The sequence below is a fragment of the Artibeus jamaicensis genome, unplaced genomic scaffold (genome assembly GCF_021234435.1).
Source record: "Artibeus jamaicensis isolate MK-2021 breed Jamaican fruit bat unplaced genomic scaffold, CSHL_Jam_final contig_525, whole genome shotgun sequence".
Lineage (NCBI taxonomy): Eukaryota > Metazoa > Chordata > Mammalia > Chiroptera > Phyllostomidae > Artibeus > Artibeus jamaicensis.
The window spans coordinates 5,320,058-5,343,573 of record NW_026521874.1 but is presented as its reverse complement, the minus strand read 5'-3'; the positions used below and the strand labels follow the sequence as shown (position 1 = coordinate 5,343,573).

Sequence of the window (23,516 nt, the reverse complement as noted above, 5' to 3'; positions counted from 1 at the left end):
CCAGCGTTATGTTCCTATAGCAAAAAGGTGGGTACTTGGATATTACCTCACCGCCATCTTTAATTTCCCCAAAAGGTGGGCTCAGGGTAACATTTTTACACATTCCTCGTTTTTTAGATGCCGTTGCTGCTTGACGCAGGAGGGTATGCCACTGGGAGCCAATGCAAAAATCATTTGGGGGTTAACTAAAGAAGTCTCAACTTGAGCAGTGCACAGCTTTTTTGTAACCTCAAGCTTCCACATATCCCAGTAAATGGGTCCCAGGTAATGTCCTATTCTACATAGGGAGAAGTTATTGCCTATGAGGTTACAAGTTAAGACCACCCAGCGGGGTATAGGGGTTGAATGAGATTCAAACTCAAGAACTGATGAAACGAGCCAACATCCCAACCCTCCCCCCACATACACGCACCACCTCACACTCTTTGTCTCGACGGTTACGTTCAAATTCCCATTCTAGCTTCGTTCTCTACTGAATAGTCAGTCTTTCCTGATGCAATTCTAATGCTAACATTTTTGTGGCACCAATTACCAAGGACTATTTGTAAATTAAAATTATACTTGGCAATACTTGAGATAACTTGCAAGTCCCTTAGCATAGGATTGTTCATGTTGGATCCAGGGTCTCATTTGCTTCAGGTTATTTGGAACTTCCCTCAGAATTGTCACAGATACTTGTTTGATTCTGGGAAACCAGTCCATAGCCTTCATTACAGATTAGTAGCATCTGAGCCACAATATTATTTAATTAGATGCTAAGAAGTAGAAGGAACCCATTTGACCTAGGTGTCAAAGAAGACTGAATTTTGTGTGGCATGTGCAAATCAGCTTAGACTCTCATGCGGGGGTGGTGGAAACATGTAGTTTTTTCCCTACCTGCCATTTGTCTTACTCTAATTTCCATAAGACAGGGAATACTTAGTTCTATGAAAATGACTACTTTAGATAGATAACAAAAAGCTAGACCTGGCCAGGTAGCTCTGTTGGTTAGAGCATCGTCTCAGTGTGCCAAAGTGGTGGGCTCAATCCCCAGTCAGGGCACATACAAGAATCAACCAATGAATGAATGCATAAATAGGCGGAACAATGTTTCCCTCTCTGAAAAAAAAACCCCAAAAACAAAAAACCCACCACCCTAGAACAGCTAAAGTAAGTTTACCAATGAGAAGCATCCAAAAAGGTCTCCCAAATTTTTCATTTAGAATTGAGATAAGGAGTAGGGGAAATACTGTAATTGTTGGGCCAAATATATACAGTGGTGAGAAAAAGTAGGTGTACAGTTGTAATACAAGTACTAGTAAATAATAATACAAGAGTAAACTTTCACACCCTCGAAACTGTAAGTCTGCTTTTACATGCCCCTGTATATTCTTTTGTCAAATGTTGGGTACTGTTCTGGCTGGTGTGACTCAGTTGAGTGCCAGCCTGTACCATTCCTGGGTCGCCGGTGCCATTCCCACTCAGGGCACGAGCCTGGGGCCAGGTCCCCAGTTGAGGGCTTGTGAGAGGCAACAGTTCGATGTTTCTCTCTCTTTCTCTCTCCATCCCCCTCTCTCTAAAAAAAGGTAAGTAAAATCTAAGAAAAATTATGAAAAATGTTTTTCCTTAAAAAATGTTGAGTAGTTATGCTGGCTATGGGCAGGCCTTTAGGTTGAGCACGTTTTACGGAGCTGAACTGTTCACCTAAGCTGCCACAGATGTTTTTGTCCTGTCCAATTTAACCTGTGGGCTTTCCTGTATTTATTGTTTCCAGTGACTTTTAATATCAATCTGGTTTAAAAAAAGGGGGAGGGAACAAAAACTATTTTATTTGCCAACTCCATTCAACTTAAATTTCTTTGTGTGGGTGCAATTAAGCATATTTCAAGAGCTGTAGTTTGATCTTTTCAAATAGTTAAATATGAAGGTGGGGATGTTAGGAAGTTTACCATTGCAGATACTACTCATCACTCCAGAGAAGAGATGTCAAAGTTAGTACAATGACCCTCTCTGTGATTTTTTTAAAGGCTGGTATTTACTGAGTAACTGATTGTAAAACAAAGTAACTTAGATGGTGAACATCCCCCCCCCCCCCCCGTTTTTTCAACTTTTACATTGGACTGAAATGTATCATTTAGTGTCTAAAATCCATCTTGAAAAAGCCTATCAGATTGTATGAGCAAAACTAAGGCTTTCCTATACGTATTTCATGAATTGTATGGAAAACAATTACACTGAGGTTCATTAACAGTGCTGTTCAGTGTTAAGGACAAGAACGTGGACACTGCAATTTACCACTCACAGCCAGTCCACGTGAGTCTGAATACCAGTGGACAGTGAGGAAGGCAGGCCTTGAACTGGGACCAGCCCCTGCAGGGTTCACCAGGACAGTCTGCTACCCTGCTACAGTGGCATCCACACCAGCTTGGATTAAAAAATAAAGTCAAAGGAGCAAACAAGTCATATCCCAAAGTGCGATTTGTAAAAGAAAACCGAATGGCTTCGGGTCTACTTAACCAAAACATGGAAACTTTAATTAGATCAGAATTATACCTGTCAAGGATGTGGGCAGTACATTCTTTATAGCACCGATTCCTTCTGAAGGGGAAATTCACAAGCCATCTGCATGAGTGTTCTAGCTGTATGCGGGCTGGCTGTAGAGACATGCCACGCATGGTCATGTCAGCATCAAAGTCTGGGCATGCTCAGATTTCTTACATTCCTCATATACCCCTTACACCCCAGGAGGGTCTCACAGCCTGCAGACAACTCTCCCTCCCCACCCCCGACCCCCCACCAAACTGGAAAACCCCCGAGTGCCTTTTTACAGCTCCTCCTTCTCCCCCTTCTTCTGGAAGGCAGTCAAGATGTTTAAGCTCTTCTGGAGCTCCTCCTTCTTCCCGTCACTCATCTTGTTCTTCTCAATCAGCTTGGTGATCCGGGTCATCTCTGATGCTGGGAAGTCCTCACCTTGGTCTAAGACCTTCCCCATGATCTTCAGGTACTGCTCGGCCCACTTCTTCTCAGTCTCCTTCACACTTGCAAGGTTGTCTTGTCCCCGCTTCAAGAGGGCCCGGCGGGCCTCCACGCCAGAGGCCCTGATGAACTCTCCAGCAAGGGCATCATAGGCAGGCAGGCAGCCAGGCATACCTAGGTAGACTCCTTGCCCCTTTAGCCAGCGCTGGATGGCTCCAACCTTAACTGGCCCGCTATATATGATTGGGTTCTCAAAGTCCCCATCCCGGAAGAGGTAGAAGACTGGGTAGTTGTCTTTGTCCAACTTGTATTTCTCACTCAGCTCCATATTCAGCTTGTCGCCATAATCTGTGAACAGAAACCAGACATGAGGAGCAAGACCGTGAGAATGCAGGGCAGAAGCCAATCTGAGCTGGGAGGAAGATAAATCTTGGCTCTGTCTGAATTGCTCCTCTGCTACTTCCCAGCTGGGTGGCCTCTGTCAAGTGGCATTTAACCTCTCCAAACTTCATTTTCCTCATCTGAAAGGTGGTGGTTCTTCTGAATATTTATTATATGCCCACTAGGTACCAGGTACTGTTTTTAGTGCTGGGGATCTAATTGTGATTAAGAGTATAAAGCTCTCCAACCCCAAGGAGCTCATAGTCTTCTACGGGGAGAAGAAAGGTAATAAATGACCATCAATGTTTAGTGTCATGATGAAAATAACACAGGGCGATGTGACACTGGGTAGGAAGGCCCCTTCCAGGTAGTCATGTCTGGAGGTGGTGTGAGCCAAGGGGCCTGAATATCAAGGAGCCAGACATGTGAAGGTCTGGGAAAAGTGTCTGGGAGAAAAGAGCAGACGTGCAAAGTTCTGAAGCAGCGAGTGAGCTGCACGTACAGGGTGTGGCAGAAGTAACAGCACTGAGTGTGGTTGGTAGGGAACGTGACTGTCTCACACGAGATGGAGAGCAATTTGAACATCTCTTCTAAAATGTCCTATGGTGTGTTTGAGTGTGATATGGTTGTGTTACCTAATTACATGCTTATGATTTTGTAATAAAAGATTTGGTACAGATTACCAGCTTATAAAAAGGGGGCGTTATTTGTGCTGGACACCTGTATTTAAGGATTACAAAGTCCAGTCTGGCCAGAGCTCTGTGACACAGGGGGGTGTGTGGTAGGGAACATAGTTCCTATCACACCAAGGCAGTTGGGAGGACCCAGTGAGGAGATGTGTGCATTTACCTTGGCAGAGTTAAGTGCTTAATATGAGACAGCTGTTAGGATTTGCAATGTCCTACCAAAAAGGCATCAGCAGTCCCAAGGGCTGATGCGGGACAGCTGGTTTCTTACACCGTCAAGAAGAAATGGCCAAGACCACCTTTCACAAGGTAACAGAATAGGAAGCCTGTGGCTCCAAACCTTGTTCTGCCACTTCAAACTCTCCTCTCTTGAGCAAGTTACTTGAAGCATTGTTTTTTAACTTGAAAAATGGAGGTCACAGGACTTCACAGTTAGTCACAGGATGAGATGTACGTAAAACAGTCCAGTGGCCTGGCACACAGTACACATTTGATAAATGTCAAAAAATGGAGTGAGCTCACAGTTGGGTCGGAATGGACCGACTGCCCTGGAGAAGCGCGCCAGCTATCTCTACCCAGGACCAACTTACTAGGAGCGGAGGCATTGCCGCTGGGAGGAAACAGAGGCGAGAAGCTACTGCACGTGGGAGTAAATACCTAGGTTCAGTTCTGGATAAGCCCCTTCCTCCCCGCTCCCTGCACAGCCCTGAGCTTCAGTCTTCCTTAAGTATGACATGGAGGTACATAATACATCTCGCTTCTTAGGTGGGGTTCAAGTGGAGATTAAAAAGGCAATGTCTGTCTACATCTTTCCAGGTTGAAAACTATGAAACCTTGGCCACTATTATTATTAAAGCTGTCACTGTGGTTGAGAGCTGTCCTTGGGTTAGTGGTGACTCTGACAGATTTGAGGTGAAGCCAAACCCCAATAGTTTTGGTACAAAAGAGCTGAAAGGAAGATGGAAGAATGGACTATGCCGTCTGTTAGAGGAGGCACTGCACCCCCTCTCACCAGTCCCCTGCAATGAGAGCTCCAAGTTCTCACAGTAAGTTTAATGTCAGTGGGTGCAGAGGGTGAAGGATGGTGGATTCCCTCTCCTCGCGCATCTGCAAGGCTGAGCTGAGGTTCTGTAATCACAGAATCTGCTCAAGCTAAGCTTACTGTGGGTACCAGATCTGAGAGGCCACGATCCCGTTGTCACCCTTCGTGTGGCTCACATGGAAAGGTGCAGGGTATCCCCCTACAAGCAGGGAAGTACTTCCTAGCTTCCTCCCTTTCTGCCCTCCCCAGCTGCCTGGACTTGTCCTTACCTGAGATCCCCACCTCTGCCACCAAGAGATCGTCACTGGAGGCCGAGTTTTCAGCCAGACGCTTGAACTCATCCTGCTTCTCACCATAGGGGTACTGGGTGTCGAACTTCACCAAGACGAACTTGCTCTTGGGAATGACCTGAGGATATACACAGCTGAGCAAGTGGGGGTTCCAGGAACCTTTGGGACTAACTGCCATAGAAGCCAAGCTCATGAGGGAGACAAGCTCTCACATACACTCACCGATTGACTTAACAATTTAGTGGTGCCTGCTGGATGCTGGGTGCCGCATTAGGTGCTTGTTCACACTAACCAAGGACGTATACAACCCTGTCTAGAATAAACGCTGTAGATGTTCTGAGGCCCTCTCCTCCAGTGGTCCTGTGGTAAGGCTCAGCACACAATATATTGGCCCCTGTCGCCCACCATCCCGGGGGGGGGGGCCTTTCTCAGTACACAGTGAAGCAGAAAAATGACAACCAACCAACTAAACGTCTATAAAGGAGTTGGCACCATAGGGGGATGCTTCGGCTAGAGAGCCCACAGTTTGAACTCTGCAATTTCAGGGCTCCAGGGAAGCTGCCAAGAGGCCAGGCTTGGGGCAATGTCTGCTCCCTACACCTCCCTAGGTTCCCTCTAGCTAGATTTCTAGGGACTACACTGTCAGAACTACGATTTTTATTTTCATGGTAAAATTCACTTCACCATTTTAAAGTTCACAGTTCAGTGGGATTAGTACATTGACGGTGTAATGCAACCATCACTAATATCTAGTTCCAGGTCATTTTTACCCCCTGAAGCAGCAGCACATACTACCCACTGAGCAGTCACTCCCCCATCCTCCTCCCTCCCAGTCCCTGGCAACCACTAATCGGCTTTCTGTCTCTATGGCTTTGCCTACCCTGATGGTATCGTACAATACATGGCCTGTTATGACTGCCGGCTTTCACCTAGCCCAGTGTTTTCAAGGCTTACCCATGTTGCAGCATGTGTCAGTAGTTCATTTCTTTTTGTGGCTGGATAAATATTCTGTTGTACAAACAGATCACTGTTTGCTTAGCCATTCATCAGCAAACCTTTGTTTTTACACCTGTCTTCATTTCTTTTGGATATATATCTAGGAGTGGAACCTGGGGGGGGGGTCATGTAATTCTATGTTTAACATATGGAGGAATCATTCTTTGGATGATTTCTTGTCCAATGCACAGATCTGATTTAATGAACTGCTTTTGGTCAGTACTGCTGCCTACCCTTCCTCCTACAACTTTCTGTTTTCCTAATCAAATAGTGCCAGTCAGCATTTCATCACAGGCTGATATCATTCCAGTTTCTGTTACTCCCTGTTCCTTATTGTGTGTTGATGTCCTATTTAGTTTTAGGTTTGAAAATGTATCTCACACTGCCTAGGGGCCCACGGGAAAAGCGAGAAGCCACAGCAACAGGTAATCTTCAAGTGGTCACTGATGCCTGAAATTCTGAGCTCTGGAGGCCTTATAGCAGGGAAAGCTTAAAATATAAACCAGATCACCTCCCTCTGGCCCAACTAGCCTTATCTGAGTTCAGGACGCCAAACTCGCTCCCTCTTAGGGCCTTTTCATTTGCTGTCTCTGCGACGCCCTTGCCCCAGTTCTTTCCACGGCTGTCTATCAAGGCTCTGTTCACGTATCCCCTCCCGATGGAGGCTGTCTTCACTCCTACCATCGAATACTGCTCCTTTTCCATTACACTCTATCGCTTACCCTGCTCTACTTTCTTTGCTGCATTTAATCATTCTCTGAAATCCTTATTTGCTTGTCTGTTCTCTGCCTTCTTCACTAGAATGTATGTTTGTCAGAGTAAGGATCTTGTCTGACCTGTTTTCTGCTGTATCCCCAGTGCCCAACAGGGCCTGTATGTAGCAGATGCTCTGAAAATATCTGCTAAATGAACAAAACTAGGGCAGACTTTGGTGGCAGATGCTACATGTTCTGTGGAAAGCAATTTAAAAAGCACAACACGGGATTTCTACCTGCAAGGGGCCTACATTTGTATTATGGAATATTTAACAATGATATGATTAATAGGGAATAAATTAATACAGTGCTCTAACACTGAAATAGAATTGAGAAACTTCCATCTTTTACCTTCCCTATTCTTACCAATGGCAGAGTGGTTTTGAATGGCAAGCATCTGCACAATGAACTTTTTCTTCTATGTATGTATTTTACTCAGTCTGTACCTCTTAATTGCTTTAGGAATCTCTCTCCTTTCCTCATCCTTGAGGAATTGATTCCACCATAACCTGGATTTAGGCAGGTTGCTCCAATGTACAGATGAATTCATTACTCATTCATTCATTGAATAAAAAGGTACCAAGGGCCCACCACCTGCCATGCACTGATCTACATGAACAAGAAAACAGACAGTAAAGAAAATGGACAGGGTCTCTTATCTCTGTGATGGTGAAAGGCAAGAAAAAGAACACATTGGAAATCACTTAAAGGCAGAACACGGGCTGAGGCCCCCAGACATGATAACACGAGGAAGCTCCCCTTCTATTCAATAGTAATGAAGAGAATGAGTTTTAGAGAGAGACTGGAGAAAACATTTGCTCATTACACAAACCATTATTGAGCATCTTCTATGTGACAGGTAACCAACGTGCTAGGTAGTGCAAAATGATTAGTGAATAAAATAGGCAAGGTAGTTCTTCCCCAGCATATAATACTGTAGTATGAGAAATGATGAAAGCTACAAGAAATTGATGAGTGCTCTACAGAGAAGTCAAACAGGGTCATGTGACTGGCACTTTAGGCTGGGGGGATGGGGGAATCACAGAAAGACTCCAAGAAGGTAACATTAAACCTAAGCTTGAATGATGATTCAAAGATTGGGCAGCCTTCAAAGATTGGGCAAAGAACGTTCTAGTCCCAAGTGCAAAGGACCGAAAGCAGTAATGAGCTAAGAACATACAGAAGACAGAAAGCACATGTGACTGGAGCAGAAGGAACAAAAATGAGAATGGTTAGATGAAAGGAGAGGGAAGCAAGGGACAGATCATGTAGGCCCTAGGTTCCTATATGGAGAATGGACTGAGAGGAAGCTACTGTAATGATAGCTTTGACCATGGTAGTAGCAGTAAAGATAGAGAAACACCAAATGATTAGGAAATACTGTTAACTTTACAGTGCAATTTCTCTGTCTAGGTCACATTTGGTTTGTGATGTTATCCCATTCCCATGTTTGGGGGGTGTAGGGGTGTCACTTGGCCAGTAAAGGCCCCCAAAGCATAGGGTGCTGTGGGGTGTGCCTGACAACCAACCAGCCAGACCTTAAATTCTTGAAACTTTGCCATGAATGGGCCGCAAGTGCCAAATTCACAAGAAACCCTTTTGAAATAAGAAGGGTTCAACTACTTTAGATTTCGAATTCCACTTCTTGGTTTCATGTCCCAACAATGGGTACAACTTAAGAAAATACAACAACGGGCTCTCTCTCTGAAACCTTTAGCTTGTTCATTTTGTAAGCAAAGTTAAAAGTAGACAGTGGGTGAAGACTGGTGCAAACGGAAGGGGTTGGGACTGCATTCAGCCTTCATTTCCAACGGCCGTTTACCTAGGTCAGAACCTCAAATTCTGTACATTTGGGAGTTGCAGTCTTGGTAAATCCTTCCATGACTTGACTTGATTTTAGTCTTTTTGTCCCCAAGCCCAATATATTACCTATAGGGTGGCTGAACCGAAGCTTATTCTTAATGCTTATACTTTTCTGGGAGACGCAGGCTCTCCGCACATCGTTTGCCTATTGCAAAGCAGGCTGCGATCCACAACAGGGAAAGAGGGGCGCAGAAACGGAAGCTAATACAACGGTTTTCTACCCCGCCCGCCGCCCAACCACAGCTGGAGTTGTGGCGTCTGTCAGTACGGCCCTCCGTGTTTCCCACTTGGGACTCGAGGATTGGATATTGCGTGGCACCGCCCCCTCCTCCTAGGTGAAGGAACTGGGTACGGAGTTCTCTGGGCTGCATCTTTGCGGCAGCTCTTTTGCAAAAGAGGAACAAGTACAGATAATGCATAGGCAAGGGTGCGTGGGGCACCTGGAGCACGTAGAACCCATGGTCATGAAAAGGCCTCGGAGTCCACCAGCCCTATGCTATGGTGGGAAGCCCCGGGGTCGTCGTTACAGACCACCGGCGAGCCCTCTGTCCCCTGCGTCCCCCACGGATGCGCACTCCACTCCCTGGGTACTCTGGCTGCACCTGCGCGCGATGTTCCCCGCCCTCGTTACCTTGTAAAAAGTGACTGTGTCCAGGGGAAGGGAACCCTTGGTGTGCAGGCCGCTACTGCCCTGCGGAGCGCAGAGGAGCAGGAGGAAAAATAAAAAGGGAAACAGTGGGGAGAGAGAAGCAGCGCAGAGAACGGTGGCAGCCATAACGCCGGAGCCAGGAAGGCTGTATGCAGAGAGCGCTGAGTCGCGCGGCACGTGACCAGGAGGGTAAGCGGAGCAGCTCAACGCCCGCCCTTGATGAGGGGAGGGGCCACGTGGGGGACGGGGAAATGGGGGCTGCCCTGCGCGCTCTCTGCGGGGGTGAGAGGGAGGAGCGACGTGTGCGTGCGGCGTTGGGTGGAGGGAAATGTGAGACTGTCGCGCAGGCGCACTCGGCGAGGCGCGCAACCGGCTGTCTCTTTTCCCGTCCTCCTCCGCGTGAGGAGCGAGAGAGAGGCACGAGGCGCGTGCTTAGCGCCTTTGCAGCTCTTGGTTTTGTCTTTCCTGGTCTGGGAAGATGAGGGCTCTAGCCATTGTTTCTTCCTGCCTGCGGCCCGCCAGGCAGTCGGCTGGGTTCCACTACTATCTTCAGTTAGTCTGTCAGTCGGTGTGGCTGTGTTACTACCCTCGCTCGGTTGGCCCAGTTTTTGCCCCCAGTCCGTCATGCTCTGCCCGCCGCCCTTCTCCATGCCCCGAGGTGGTCAGCCGGCGCGGCTTTTCCTCAGGGCCCCTCGGGCCTCCGCCCAGTCCGTCGGGCCTGCTCTGAGGTGAGTGCCCCGCCTGGGCGGCGCCGAGTTTTACTGAAAGCCGAGGATCCCGCCATGCTAGGTCCTAGGCTCCAGGAAGATTTTAAAAAATCCAAACAGTTCTGTTCAACAGGTATTCGGTCAAGGCGTTTGTTCAGTTTGTTTACACCAGACCGTGGATTTGCCGGCCGGATACAAAGGTGAACGAGGCCCGCTGTGCACCGAAGGGACTCGGTGTTGGCGGAGGTGGAGACGTGGGAGTACTAGTGTCGCCCTTACCGTGTAATTGGTAGAAAAGGCTATACTACAAGCGTTGTGGAAATAGTCCTGTTCTGGAACGAGAGGGAAAGTTATAGACAGGAGGTGACTTTTGAGATCGACCTTCTTTTGAACTAAGAGGAGGCATTTACAAGGCAAACACGGAAGGATATTATAATAATAGAAAGGGGGTGAGCATGAAAACCTATGAAGGTCACCTCGGGCACAGTGTAGAGGGTTTCACCAAGCTAAAAGGTTTGGAGCCGTCGAAGGTTTTAACCAGGAGAATGACTTTAAAAGGAATGGATTGGAAAGCAGAAGGCTGAAGACAGACCAGTCAAGGGTCTTGTTGCAGTAGTCTCGGTAGGAGATGTTAATGTTCTACAAATAGGACAGACTAGTAGGATGAAGAGGTAAGAATGGGATTGAGTAACTGTCTTTGGGCATAATTCACAAGACTTAATGAAGACATGGATATGAAAGTAAGAGAATAAGTTATATGACACATAATAAGGGAGTTAGCACCATATGGACCATTGTATGTGTTCAGTAAAATTTGTGTGTGTGTGAATAAAATAGTCATCAAAGATAGTGGGACCCCATCTTGGGCAGCCAGTTTAGACAGAAATTTTGCTCGAAAGAGGAGAGAGTGAGTGGGAGAGAGAGTGTGTGTTTTGGAAAATTTTATTTTGGCTTTGCCCTAATAAATTATTAAGTAAAATGAGCAACGTAGACAAATGACAGAAGTTAAAGGAGGGGAAATTACTATGAGCTAAGGTGGTTAAAGAAGGCTTCATGTGGGATGTGGAGATGGGAGTTAATTTAAGCCTTGGAAGAAAGAATATTTTAGGTGGAGAACAAGTGAAAATGGAGCAGAAGTGGGAATGAGCATGATACTTTGGGGAATGACTGGCTTGATGGGAAGGAGTTCTCAGAACAGTAATTATTAGTAAGACAGTTTTAAGCTCAGGTAGGGGAGAGTCTTGAAAATCAAACTCAGAATTTCATGTTTTGTCCTGTAGTCAATAAGGAGCTATTAGGAGTTTTTAGAACCTTTTATATGACATTTCGACTTTTTAAAGTTACTTCTGCATGTAGAATGCTTTGGGTACCCCTAGTTAAAATGATTGATCAGGAGTGACTTTCTAGTCATGGTTAGTTTAGAAGGAGGTTTTGAAAAAAACTGAAGGAAGTGGATTGGTTGAAGAGGGAAAGCTAATATTGGTACTTTTTTTGGTATGAATTACAAAAGTACAGTAATTGTCTCAAAGCTGCCTTTTAACAGTGCCCTGGTCCGAGTCAGTTGTCTCATGCTATGATTAGGTTTGGGGCCTCAGGAGTCTGAGAGTCTACACAAATGAGCCAGGTCTAATTCTCCATATTCAGGAAGTCATTAAATCCCAAAGTCGACGTCAACATGGAAAGTGAAAAAGCCCACCCTGGGTATCGTACAGAGGGAGGGAGCAGGAGGCAAGGCATGTTACCTGAGTGTGCACCAGACTCAGTGTAGCAGCTGGAGTAAGGAGGAAGAGAAGTGGTGTGGTCTGTGCAGGCAGTACATAAACTCTCCCATCTTTTTTCTAATGCTGTCCAGCCAGTGAGACCCAAGTCTCACTGACCTCTGCAGTGTTCCTTATATTCACAGGGCACGTTCCTGCCTCAGGGCCTTTGTCCTGGTTTTCTCCCTCTAGAGCACTTTTCTTCAATATGTTCATATGGCTGGCTCCTTCACTTCCCTCAAGTCTTTGCTCCAATGTCAACTTGCTGAGGTCTACCCTGACCATCCTTTAAAATATTGCTCCTCCCTGAAACCTTTGTGCTTTCCATCTCCCTACTCTGTTGCTCTATAGTACTTTTCAAATTGTTAACATACTACATAATTAGTTTACTTTTTAATTACCTGTTTCCCTTGAGGGCTGGGTTTTGGGGTTTTTAACTATTTCTCTGACACCTAGAACAGTGTCTGGCACATGGTAAGTGCTCAGTAAATACTTGAGAGGAACTAGCCCATGCCCCCTCTCCAAATTCCATTGACCCTTCTTAGACCCCCGATTGTCCTTCAGGATCACCTAGAACTAATTGTTTTTCCTCTGCAAGGTTTTGTTGATGTTAACACTAATTTTCTGACACAGATATCTTAATGAACCCTTAAAGATTTCATCTGTTAAAATTGTTATGGATGGAGATTTACTCCACAGTATGATGTTTCTCCAAGCCTCATCTTTCTTTAAGAATTATCTTTCATGTGCCAAATACTCCTGGGGATAAGGGTTATGCTATTGAATAAAGTATCAATACATATGCTCCCTGCAATTCTAGTGTGGAAGACTGATATTAAATAATTAAACAAATATATATTACAAAGTGTGATAATTTCTGAAAGAAAAGTTGAGGGCCTATAAAAGATTATGATGGGGAGCATGGCTGGTATGCTCAGTGGCTGAGCATGGGCTGTGAACCAAAGCGTTGCTGGTTCGGTTCCTGGTCAGGGCACACGCCTGGGTTGCAGGCCAGGTCTCCAGTGGGGGCCACATGAGAGGCAACCGCACATTGATGTTTCTCTCCCTCTCTTTCTCCCTCCCTTCCTCTCTCTCTAAAAATAAATAAAGTCTTTTTAAAAATGAAATAAAGCCCTGGCTGGCGTGCCTCAGTGGATTGAGCACGGGCCTGCGGACCAGAGTATGGCGGTTTAGTTCCCAGTCAGGGCACATGCCTGGGTTGCGGGCCAGTTCCCAGTAGGGGGACGCATGAGAGGCAACCATACATTGATGTTTCTCTCCCACTCTTTCTCCTTCCCTCCCCCTCTCTCAAAAAATAAATAAAAAATATTTAAAAAAATGAAATTAAAAATGTCTTTAAAAAAAGAATATGATGGGGAGATTAATGTGGATTAGAGTTTGTAGAAAACTTCTACGAACAGGTATATTTAACACCTGAAGGATGGATGAGATCCAGCTCCCAAGGCACTTACATTCATGTAATTAGTTCAATATTTACATAAATAAATACAAAATTATAGATTGTTACATGTTAGGAAGTATTTTGGGAAAAGAAAACATTACATGCAAAGATTTAGGGTACAAAAGAGCTTGAAATATTTGAGAAACAAATAATTCCACCCTGGAATCTTCCCTTTAGTAAAAAAATCATCACAGAAGTAGGTTATATGTGCAGGGATTTAGGAATGTTTACTGCAGCATTGTTTGAAGAAGCAAAATACAGAAACAAAACCTGAAAACAAGCTACATGTCTGTCATGAGAGGAAATGTTAAATGATCTCATGTGGAATATTATACAGCTATCAAATAGCTATTTCTATTTAGAACTATTTCTATGACAATGAAGAGATACCCATGAAATAATAAGTGAGAAAGGCAATATGTGATCCCATTTTTAAAAACCTACTGCTATAATAACCACCATATATGTATGTATATATTTGGATATGTTTTAATGAGCATAAAGATGTAGAGAAATACACTAGGCTATTAGCATTGGTTACATCCAGAAAATAAATAAGACTAATAAAAGGAAAAAATTATTATGTAATAATGAGCAAAAATATATAATATAAAATACTATCTATTGAATTACTACAACTTTGTAAAAATTAAATATGCCTATGGACAAGGACATTAATAAAACATTGTTTTGACTAGATGATGAGATTGCAGGATACTTTTTACTTTGGATTTGTTACTTTAACATTGTTTTTTTCAATAGTATAATATTGAAAAACTCAGAGATTTTAACATCCAGGGATCAGATAACTTTAGCAGAGATATTTTTTCCTCCTTTGGTCCCACTTTCAATTCATGTATTTTGTCTTATTTTATGTACTCTTATAAGCCACACAAACAAGATATTTTGAAGTTTCATAAATGTTACATCTCTGAGGTGATGATATTTGAGCTGATAGCTGAAGGATGAGAAGAAACCAGTCGTGTGATTGAGGGAAGAGCATTCCAAAGAGAGGGAACAGCTATTGCAAATATTCTGAATTGGAAAGGTACTTAACTTGTTGGATTACACATGTGGGCAAACACTAAGATGGCCCCCAATGATCCCTGCCTGTTGACATTAACACTCTTGACATTAAATCCTCTCCCTTGGAGTGTTAGCAAGATCTGTGATCAATAGAATTCAGAAAAGGTGATGTTTGGTTACAGAACATTTTGACTTCCGTCTTACTAGGAGGACATCTTGCAGAAGTTCACAGGACAAGCAAGAAACCAAGTATAGCCTTTGGCTAACAGTCAGTTGGGAACTGAGGCCCTCAGACCAGTAACCCTCAAGAAGCTGAAGTAGACCAACAACCTCATGAACTTGGAAGCAGATCCTTCCCCATTTGAGTATTCAGATGATAACCACCCCTGGTCAACATCTTGATTATAGCCTTGTGAGAGACACTGGAGCAGAGGACCCAACTAAGCTATCCATGAATTCCTGACCCATCATATATGTGAGGTTATAAATGTGTGTTTGATGCGGATACTGGCCTTCAGCATCTGTGGCATTATGGATGAAATGAGACATTCACACGGGCTACCAAGCCCTGTGGAGGAAAAGGGACGGCAGGCTACTCTCTCCAGGGGAGAGCGCCCAACCCTTGCCTTGACAGGCTTTTATTGGCTTTCTAATAGCATGCATCAAAGAAGGTTTTCATTCATTATACTTAGGTTTGCTTTAGGTAATTACTTTTTACAGATAGCAATGGAAGGGATGTTACCGATTACTTCTTACAGATTAACAAGGAAAAAATGTTGCAAATGCGAGAGAACTATAAGAGTAACAGGTCTGGTTACACTTCAGTCTTTGAGAGAATTAGCACGGGCTTCAGGAAGTTACTCTAAAGATACGCAGCAAGGGTTTTCTGCCTGAACTCAGGGTGAGAGAGTTTTAGCAAGAGCAAGTCACAAAGCAGCCTAGGTATAATGCAGGCCTGGTTTCCCACTGGAGAACTTCACTGGCATGGTCCTACGTGCCAACTGGCTCCCCACTGGTTTTCCACGTGGGTGCTGAGCTATATCTAGAGAACGTCTCAAGAAGCGGTTCTCTACATGTGTTAAGCCACTAAATTTGTGGAAATTTGTGATGCATCTGTAATTAAGTTACACAATTTGATAAATATGCCTACTATATTTTCTTTCAAGTCATTGATGAAAGTGTTTTACAGAATAGTGCCAAGTCAGAATGCTGATTCATTGCACTAGAAGTCATTCCTAAATTGATGCTGATCAATGAATTAGCACTCAGGTTTATTTATTTGAGAAATGCCCTTAATTGTGTTTTCACTTGGTACATATTTGTTTATTTTTATATGATGAAATTTCTTACCAAATGCTGTTTCAAAATACCTTATATACTATATTTAGTAATTGTATCCAAAGAGAGGATGGGCTTAATTAGACATGATTATTTATAAATTCATGCTGACTTAATGGTTACATTTTTCTAGTTGTTTAAAAACATCTTTTAAATAGTTCATTCTAGAATCTTGTGTGGAATTAATGCTAAGATCTTTCACTTATGGTTTGCAGATTTTTATCATCTTATAAAAATGTTAAAAATTTAGTGATCACAAGTTTTCTATAATTTCTAGCAATTTTCCCATTTTTACATGAACTCTCAGATTTCATTCAGTGGTTTATTGGGTTAACCTGCAAGTTTTATCAAAGTCCAAGAGTATAATTTGTTCAGGCCAGAAGTAGTGGATTCATTTAGAGCAGTCAGGTGCTCTCTCAAAATTTTTCTCCTCAGTACCCTTTTGCAATGTTTATTTTGCACTTTTTAATCTAAATATTATTCTCTTCAGTAGGAAAGAAAGAAACCTGTTATCTATTAATCATTATACCATGAATTTCAGCAATGGGTCACTTCCTTGTTTTGTCCCAAACGTCATTTTTTTTGGCAGTTGCTTTGTTGAGATAATTCACCCACCATACAATTCATCCTTTTAAAGAGTGTATTTCAAGGCCCTGGCCGGGTAGCTCAGTTAGTTAGAGTGTTGTCCCCATACACCAGGGTTGCAGGTTTGATCCCTAGTCATGGTGCATACAAGAATCAACCAATGAATGCATAAATAAGTGGAGCAATGAATCCTCTCTCTCTTCCTCTCTAAAATCAATAAGTTAAACAATTTAGAGTGTACATTTCAGTAGTTTTTAGTATATTCATAGAGTTGTGCAACTGTTACCACTGTCTAATTTTAGAATATTTTTGTCACCCTAAAAAGAAACCCTGTGCTCATTAGTAGTCACCCCCATTCCCTCCCAAACTACCTTGAGAGTCCTAGGCAGCCACTAGTCTATTTTCTGTCTCTATAAATTTGCCTATTTTAGACATTTCATATGAATGGAAATCAAGCAATATGTGGTCTTTTGTGACCTCTTACGCTTAGCATAATGTTTTCAAGGTTCACCTATGTTGTAGCATGTGTTAGTACTTTTCTAGTTGCTGAATAACATTCAATTATATGGCCCTGGCCAGTGGCTCATTTGGTTGGAGCGTTGTCCCATAAACCAAAAAGTTATATTTTTATTATTGAATTGTCGAAATTCCTTATGTATTTTATACACAAGCTTCTTATCAAATATATATGATTTACAAACATTTTCTCTCATTCTGTAGGTTGTCTTTTCACTTTTTATAAGGTATTTTTGAAGCATAAAAGTTTTTTTTTAAGATTTTATTTATTTATTTAAGTTTAGAGGGGAAGGAAAGGAGAGAGGGAGAGAAATATCAATGTATGATTGCCTCTCATGTGTCCCCTGCTGGGAACTGGCCTGCAACCCAGGCACGTGCCCTGACTGGGAATCGAACCACAATCCTTTGGTTTGCAGGCCCGCGCTCAATCCACTGAGCTACACCAGCCAGGGCTGCATAAAAGTTTTTAATTTTGAAGAAGGCGAGTGTATCTACATATTTTTGTTGCTTATGATTTTGTTGTCATATCTAAGAAGGAGTTGCCTAATAAAAGAGCTCTCTCGATGTCATGTTAATTTTTAAAATGATCTTTCCCTTTTCTCCCATTAATCAGTTCTCTGTCAGAATATTGTATGTGTTTAATGTGAGATGTCAGCCTGACTGAATCTGAATGTTGGCATTACTACTTGGTAACTCTGTAACCATAGGAAAGTGGCTTAACTTCTTTAAGCCTCAGTTTCTTCACCTGTAAAATGAGAATTATACTACTTCTGGCCTTGAAGGTTGTGTTGAGGATTAAAATGCTTAGCACAGAATCTTATAATTAGAAAACACTTAATAATTGGTAGCTCTTATTATTAGAAATCTTTGAGTTGAGTGTTTTTGCTTAAATAATAATATTTTACTAGGTGAGTGTTTATCTCGATTTTGTATCCACTGCATTAACTTGTTCATGATAAAAGTTTAATGAGTATCTGTTAAACGAATATGTAATGTATAGAGCCCATTATGTTAAGTGAGAGCCAGGGTGTGTTTGAGCTTGCTAAGGTGGTAAGTAAAAAGGAGGAGAGAAAACCAAAAATAAATATTACCTACTTTACCATTTGGGCTTGGGTCAACCTTTATAGGAAAAGAAAATGGGAAGATTATGTTTCCAAAGACATTTCAAAGGAGAATGGTGCTGAATAGACAAAAGGCAGGGGACTAATTTAGAGAGAAAAATGGAAAAGTAAATCCCTACATGTTGGCTAGTGCCGTAAGACATTTTAGAAGAGATGCCAAAAGAGAAAAATGCTATCAAGAGCAGCAGACCGATCTGGCATGGCAGTTCGCCGAACAATCTGAGATTTGTTCTTGGTTGACACAAGAGTCCTTTGTTCCAAAGCATTCTCTGATCACTTGGTGAGACTGTCATTAGTCCCCTTACCCTTATTACACAGACAGATGATTAGAGGCCTCAAAACGCTCCTTAAGGCCTATAATAGGGATTTGTGATCCAGAAATTTATTGGTGTTTTAATTTATTTGTTTATCTAATTATTTAAGCAGAGTGATTAGAGCCTACAGACACTTAACAATGTCCCGTCTTCTACTCCACACTATATTCTTAACCTCATGTGAATAAATGAGACCTATATTTAAACTACTCAAGTCATGCAAATGATCTAATTTCTATTATCAATAAATATTTGTAGAATGTATGTTTAGATGAAATAAATGGTTACATAAATGAAATGTTCTTCCTTCTGCTTTCTCCTTCCTCTAGTTTTTGTCCAGATTTTACCAGTTCTTACAAATATGTTCAAATGCCAATCAGTATATATTATTTTTGTGTGCAGATAACTGAAGATTTTGGTATTCAAGGGGCCTGGCCAGATAGCTCAGTTGGTTAGAGTATCATCCCAATATGCCAAGATCCCCAGTCAGGGCACTCAGGAGAATCAACCAATGAATGCATAAATAACTGAAACAACAAATTGATATTTCTTCCTCTCTCTCTCCATCTACCCCTCCCTCTCTTTTCTCTCCCTCTCCTCCTCCTTTCCTCCCTCCCTTCCTCTCTCTAACACCAACAAATAACTAAAAACAGATTTTGGTATTCAAGCTATTTTTCCTACTCTATCATAAGTTCCTGGAAGTGTGGCTCTGTATATTACTTGTTTTTAGATCTTGCACAACACAATCCTTCATACAAAGTTGATACAAAAACATAAGTATATTATATGACTCATGTAATTTGTATAATTATATTTCTGATGAGAACTTTTAGTATAGAGTATTGAAGGTGTCAGTATTAAATAATAAATAAATATGAGTTATTAGTAACAGGTTTTTTTTCTGGTATTACTAAAAATTTGATTTTCTGATATTACTAAAATTTTTTTTCTGGTATTACTCAAAAAATGATTGAGTGAATATGCAGTCTCTCTTGCCCATCATAGGCTTCTGCCTCTAAAAAAGAGCATGTTTTAAGCAGACCTCTCTTCCCCCTTTTTTCTTTCCCTTTTTTCTGTTCCATGTCTCTCTGGCAGCTCTATTTACCTTTTTGCTATGACTCATTCTTTCTACTTATTTCTGCCTCTTGCTCCTTCTTACAATTCCTAATACTTTTTAGAACTTTGTTTCCTTGTCACCTGCTCTTTCTATTTTTGTTCTTTCTGGTTGGCTTTCTCCTCCACTTATTGCCGCCTTCTCTCCTTGCCCTCCAGATACAAGGCAGGAATGGGTAGGGAGGAGCACAGCTGGGGCAGGGGTGGAGCCACCTGTTCACCACTCAGGATCCAGAACCTGACCCTGAAGGATCCGGCTGCTTAAGCATAGCTGGGGCTGAAGTCCCTTATGGCCTTGCTACTGGAGGCTAGAATTCTGATGGACAATTTGGACTTGGTGAGATTAGAAGCTGTCCCTCTCTTTTCTACTCCCCTTTTCTTCCTCCCTGTCCTGTATTTTTCACTCAGTATCTCTCAGCTGTTTTCTTCTTCCTATGTCTCTGTTGCTCAGTATTTTTCCTCTGCCTGTCTAGCTCTGTCACTCAGCTTTATTTAGTATTTGCTTGCCTCTCTCGTTACCATTCTTTCCATTTATCTGTCTGTCCTGTCTCAAAATTTAACTTTTCCTGCCTCTTCTCTATTTTATTCTTTCCTTTATTAATTTCCTCATCCAACTCTGTTTTTTTTTCAAGGTCACTTTATGTCCACCTCTCTGTTCTTTTTTACCTTACTGTTTCCCAGAGCTGAAGTGATAAAGGAGGGAACAAGAAGCCACCCTGCTTTTTCAGGGGTCTCTTCAGCCTTTCTACTCAGTCCCAGATTTATAGTGTGTTTTGATTAGGCATTGAAGAATAGTTTGTGCTCTGCACAGATTGTTGATAAACAGTGAAACTAGAGTAAGGCTGAATATTACAGTAAAAGGTTTGATGGATATGAGATTTATCAGAATGATAACTTAGTAAGTTATATAATGTCTAATCACTGGGGTGTACAGCTGAAACTAATTAATATGTTAAATGTAATTTAAAAGGATTAAATAAATAAGTGTAAAAGGCTTCATTTTATTCTTTTTTCCCCATTTTCTTTAGGTTTATTCTGCAATACAGTGGATACAGTTTGTTATGGCTACTCTGAGGTAAGTTTAACCAATCTTATGTAATATGACTGTTTAAGCTAGTATAAATGAAACTGGAGAATTCTGAAGGTTTCTATATATTTTCCTTGTGGATTTGATTTTATTCTTTAGTTAGAAATGTTATTCATTATCATATTGATATTTTCTGAAAATTACAACAATAACAATGATAACAACAAATGCACATGGAGAGCTAACATAGGAGAATCAAAGAACAATGTGATCAACAGGATAGACTTTCAAAATCAATTGTTTTGGTAGCACATACACTAAGAACTGGAATCCTACAGAGAAGATTAGCATGGGCCTTGTGCAATAATGACACACAAACTCATGAAGCAGTCTATTTTTTCAAAGTTCAGTTATTTTACATCAATTATATGTCCGTAAAGCTGAAAAAAATCCACAGCAAAAATGAAGGGACCCCAATTGTCCTGTTTTAATGCTCTTCTTTTATCTCTGTCAGTGTTATAGGTTCTAGTTCACTTATAGCCTATGCTGTATTCCAGAATGTACAGAAATCCCCAGAGGTGAGTAATCTCTTTTTGTGTTGGATATGAATTTGTAGTGACTTAGCCTTTGATGTAATTAAGAGAGGTGTCACTTATAAGGATGGAATGATTCTGTATATTACTTGTAAATTTGTCATGATACACTGAGATATTCTAGACAGTGGTGGTAAGTCTCCCTTACCGTCTAGGTAATTATTTTAACTATAACTTTTTATACTGAGATATTGACTACTAACTGTGGATTTTAGGGGTGCATATTACTTATTAAGGTTAAGGAAATAGCGTTGTTTGGAACCTCTATTCACTCTAAGCATGGTAGGGTCTGGCTTAGAGGTGAGTTTTCTGATGTTGCTCTGTTGGTTGAATTGCTAGTGGGGCTAGGAAATAATTCAAGGACTTTACTATACAAAAGGTATTTGTTTTGCTGTTCTGGCCTTCTAGGCAATTACAATTTAATGGTGAAAACAGAGCAAAAATACATCCTATGTGAAACTTAACTATTCATACCAAAAAGATCAAGTCAGAAATCTTCCTTTTATAGAGGTATAGTTGGCAAATAAAAATTGTATATATTTAAGTTGTCAAAAAACCAAAAACAAACAAAAAATCCTTCCTGATTCAGAGAGGACTGGAAAAGAGTATGACTTTGACGCTCAGAAAAGATGTTAAGATAAATGTAACAACTGTTTCTCTAATGAGGTCCAATGGCACCAAATTAGGTAGAATGTAGTTTAGAACTTATATGGGAGAACTTTTTTATGTGGAAGGTATCATTGGATTTTATTGGGCTCATTTTAATAATAAAAATAGCTCTGTATGTGGAACACTTACTATGTTCTGACTGTGCTTAGTGTTTTATATACTTTATCTTTTTATTTAAGATTTTATTTTAAAGAGACAGGAAGAGGGGGAGGAGGGGAGGAAGGGAGGAAGAGAGGGAGAGAAACATCGATGTGTGAGAGATACATGAGTTGCCTCTCACATGCCCCCAGCTGCGGACCTGGCCCACAACCCAGGCATGTGTTCTGAACCTGGAAGCGAACAGGTAACCTTCAGGTAACCGAACAGGTCTACAGGCTGGCACTCAATCCACTGAGCTACACCAGCCACGGCTATATACTTTATCTTTTTGGTCCTCTCCTGTGAGAAAGATGGTAGTAGTCCATCTTTCACAGATGAGGAAATTGAGGCTTAAAATCATAGGATTAACTTGTTCAAGTTATATAGTAAATAGCAGAGCAGGGATTTTCAAAAGTCCAACTCTTAACTACAATCCCCTTTCAAATTAAGCACAGTTTTTAGTATTTATCCTAGATATACATGCTCAGTGTTTTAAATACATTTTTCATATAATCCTTAAAAGAACTCTGTGAGGTAGACATTTTGAATCTGATATTATAGATGAATAAATGGAATCCTAGTGAGGGTGAGGGACCTCCTTGTCTTATAGCTAGTCAGTGTTAGACCTAGAATTTGAATGTAGACTTGTCCTGTTCAAAGCCTCTCCCTCCATACACTTTTTAAACCAGAGAAATACGTTGACTAATGAAAAAAGAATTTTGAATTTTAGACACAGAATGTGACTATATAACTAGAAATAGAAAGTAGAAATCTTCATACTGTGTTGTTATTCTTGCCAAAGTAATCTTAGGTCACATACTTTCTTTTAGTATAGATTTCCCTGATGTTTGTTTCCTTTGCTGAATTTGTAGTTCAGATGTGATTAAATTAGTAAAGTATGAGTTACATAGTGGAGAGAGGTAAGGAGAGATTCTCATTTTTTCAGCACTGTTGGCCTTTTGGTCTAGATGGTGATTTGCTGTGGGAGGCTGTCTCTCGCATTAGGATGTTTCATAGGCTTTACCCACTAAATAGATGCTGGTAGCAACACCCCACTCCCCACCCGCTGCCCCTGACCCTGGCCCAGTTGTGACAACCAAAAATATCTCCAGATACCACCAGATGTCTCCTGGGAGAGACATAATTGCTCCTGGTTGCAAACCACCACTCTAAGGTGACCTGTGGCATGACAGTGGGTTAGAGCTGTATGAAAGTCTGGGTCTAGTTTGACTTAGGCTGTCATTAATTTCTCTGGCTTCAGTTCTCACACCTTCCACATAACCAGAGCATAAGGGACCTTGGCAGTCACTAGTTCACCGGTTCCCACACATTCTGTTTTCCCCACAAATTCCAATTTTTCCAGGTTAAAAATGTCGGCCATCCTTTGCTGTTTTCCTTTATTTCTTTATCAAACAAACACTTTTTAAAAGATTTTATTCATTTATCTTTAGAGGGGAAGGGAAGGAGAGAGGGAGAGAATATCAATGTATGGTTGCCTCTCATGTGTCCCCTGCTGGGAACTAGCCTGCAGCT

General features: G+C 41.8%; 2 protein-coding genes and 1 non-coding gene across 5 annotated transcripts in view; 2 read left to right on the top strand and 1 right to left on the bottom strand.

Moving 5' to 3' along the window:
• Window positions 1-2,486: 2,486 nt before the first annotated feature.
• Window positions 2,487-9,815, bottom strand: ERP29 (endoplasmic reticulum protein 29). The gene is made up of 3 exons (XM_037133476.2): window positions 9,600-9,815; window positions 5,334-5,472; window positions 2,487-3,303 (listed from the first exon to the last, which is right to left on the bottom strand). The coding sequence occupies exons 1-3, from the start codon at window positions 9,741-9,743 to the stop codon at window positions 2,804-2,806; spliced, it is 783 nt and encodes a 260-aa protein (XP_036989371.1). The 5' UTR covers window positions 9,744-9,815; the 3' UTR covers window positions 2,487-2,803.
• Window positions 9,816-19,766: 9,951 nt separating this feature from the next.
• The window catches only part of TMEM116 (transmembrane protein 116), a 46,538-nt gene continuing 42,788 nt past the window's right edge, over window positions 19,767-23,516 (top strand). Inside the window, exons 1-3 of one of the 3 annotated variants that reach the window (XM_037133473.2) lie at window positions 19,767-19,893; window positions 20,585-20,631; window positions 21,098-21,161. In XM_037133473.2, coding sequence (XP_036989368.2) covers window positions 19,846-19,893; window positions 20,585-20,631; window positions 21,098-21,161 — 159 coding nt within the window. In that variant the 5' untranslated portion in view covers window positions 19,767-19,845. The remainder of the gene's footprint in view (window positions 19,894-20,584; window positions 20,632-21,097; window positions 21,162-23,516) is intronic. The other 2 variants (XM_037133475.2, XM_037133474.2) reach the window with 2 other exon arrangements.
• On the top strand, window positions 20,881-20,984 carry LOC119040484 (U6 spliceosomal RNA). Its single transcript, XR_005080867.1, has one exon. It is a non-coding gene; the product is annotated as a U6 spliceosomal RNA (small nuclear RNA).

Coding starts and splice junctions, on each gene's coding strand:
- ERP29 (XM_037133476.2), bottom strand. CDS start 9,743: ATGGCTGCCACCGTTCTCTGCGCTGCTTCTCTCTCCCCACTGTTTCCC. Junction 5,473..9,599: donor ACACAGTCACTTTTTACAAG/GTAACGAGGGCG, acceptor GTATATCCTCAG/GTCATTCCCAAGAGCAAGTT. Junction 3,304..5,333: donor GGCAGAGGTGGGGATCTCAG/GTAAGGACAAGT, acceptor TTCTGTTCACAG/ATTATGGCGACAAGCTGAAT.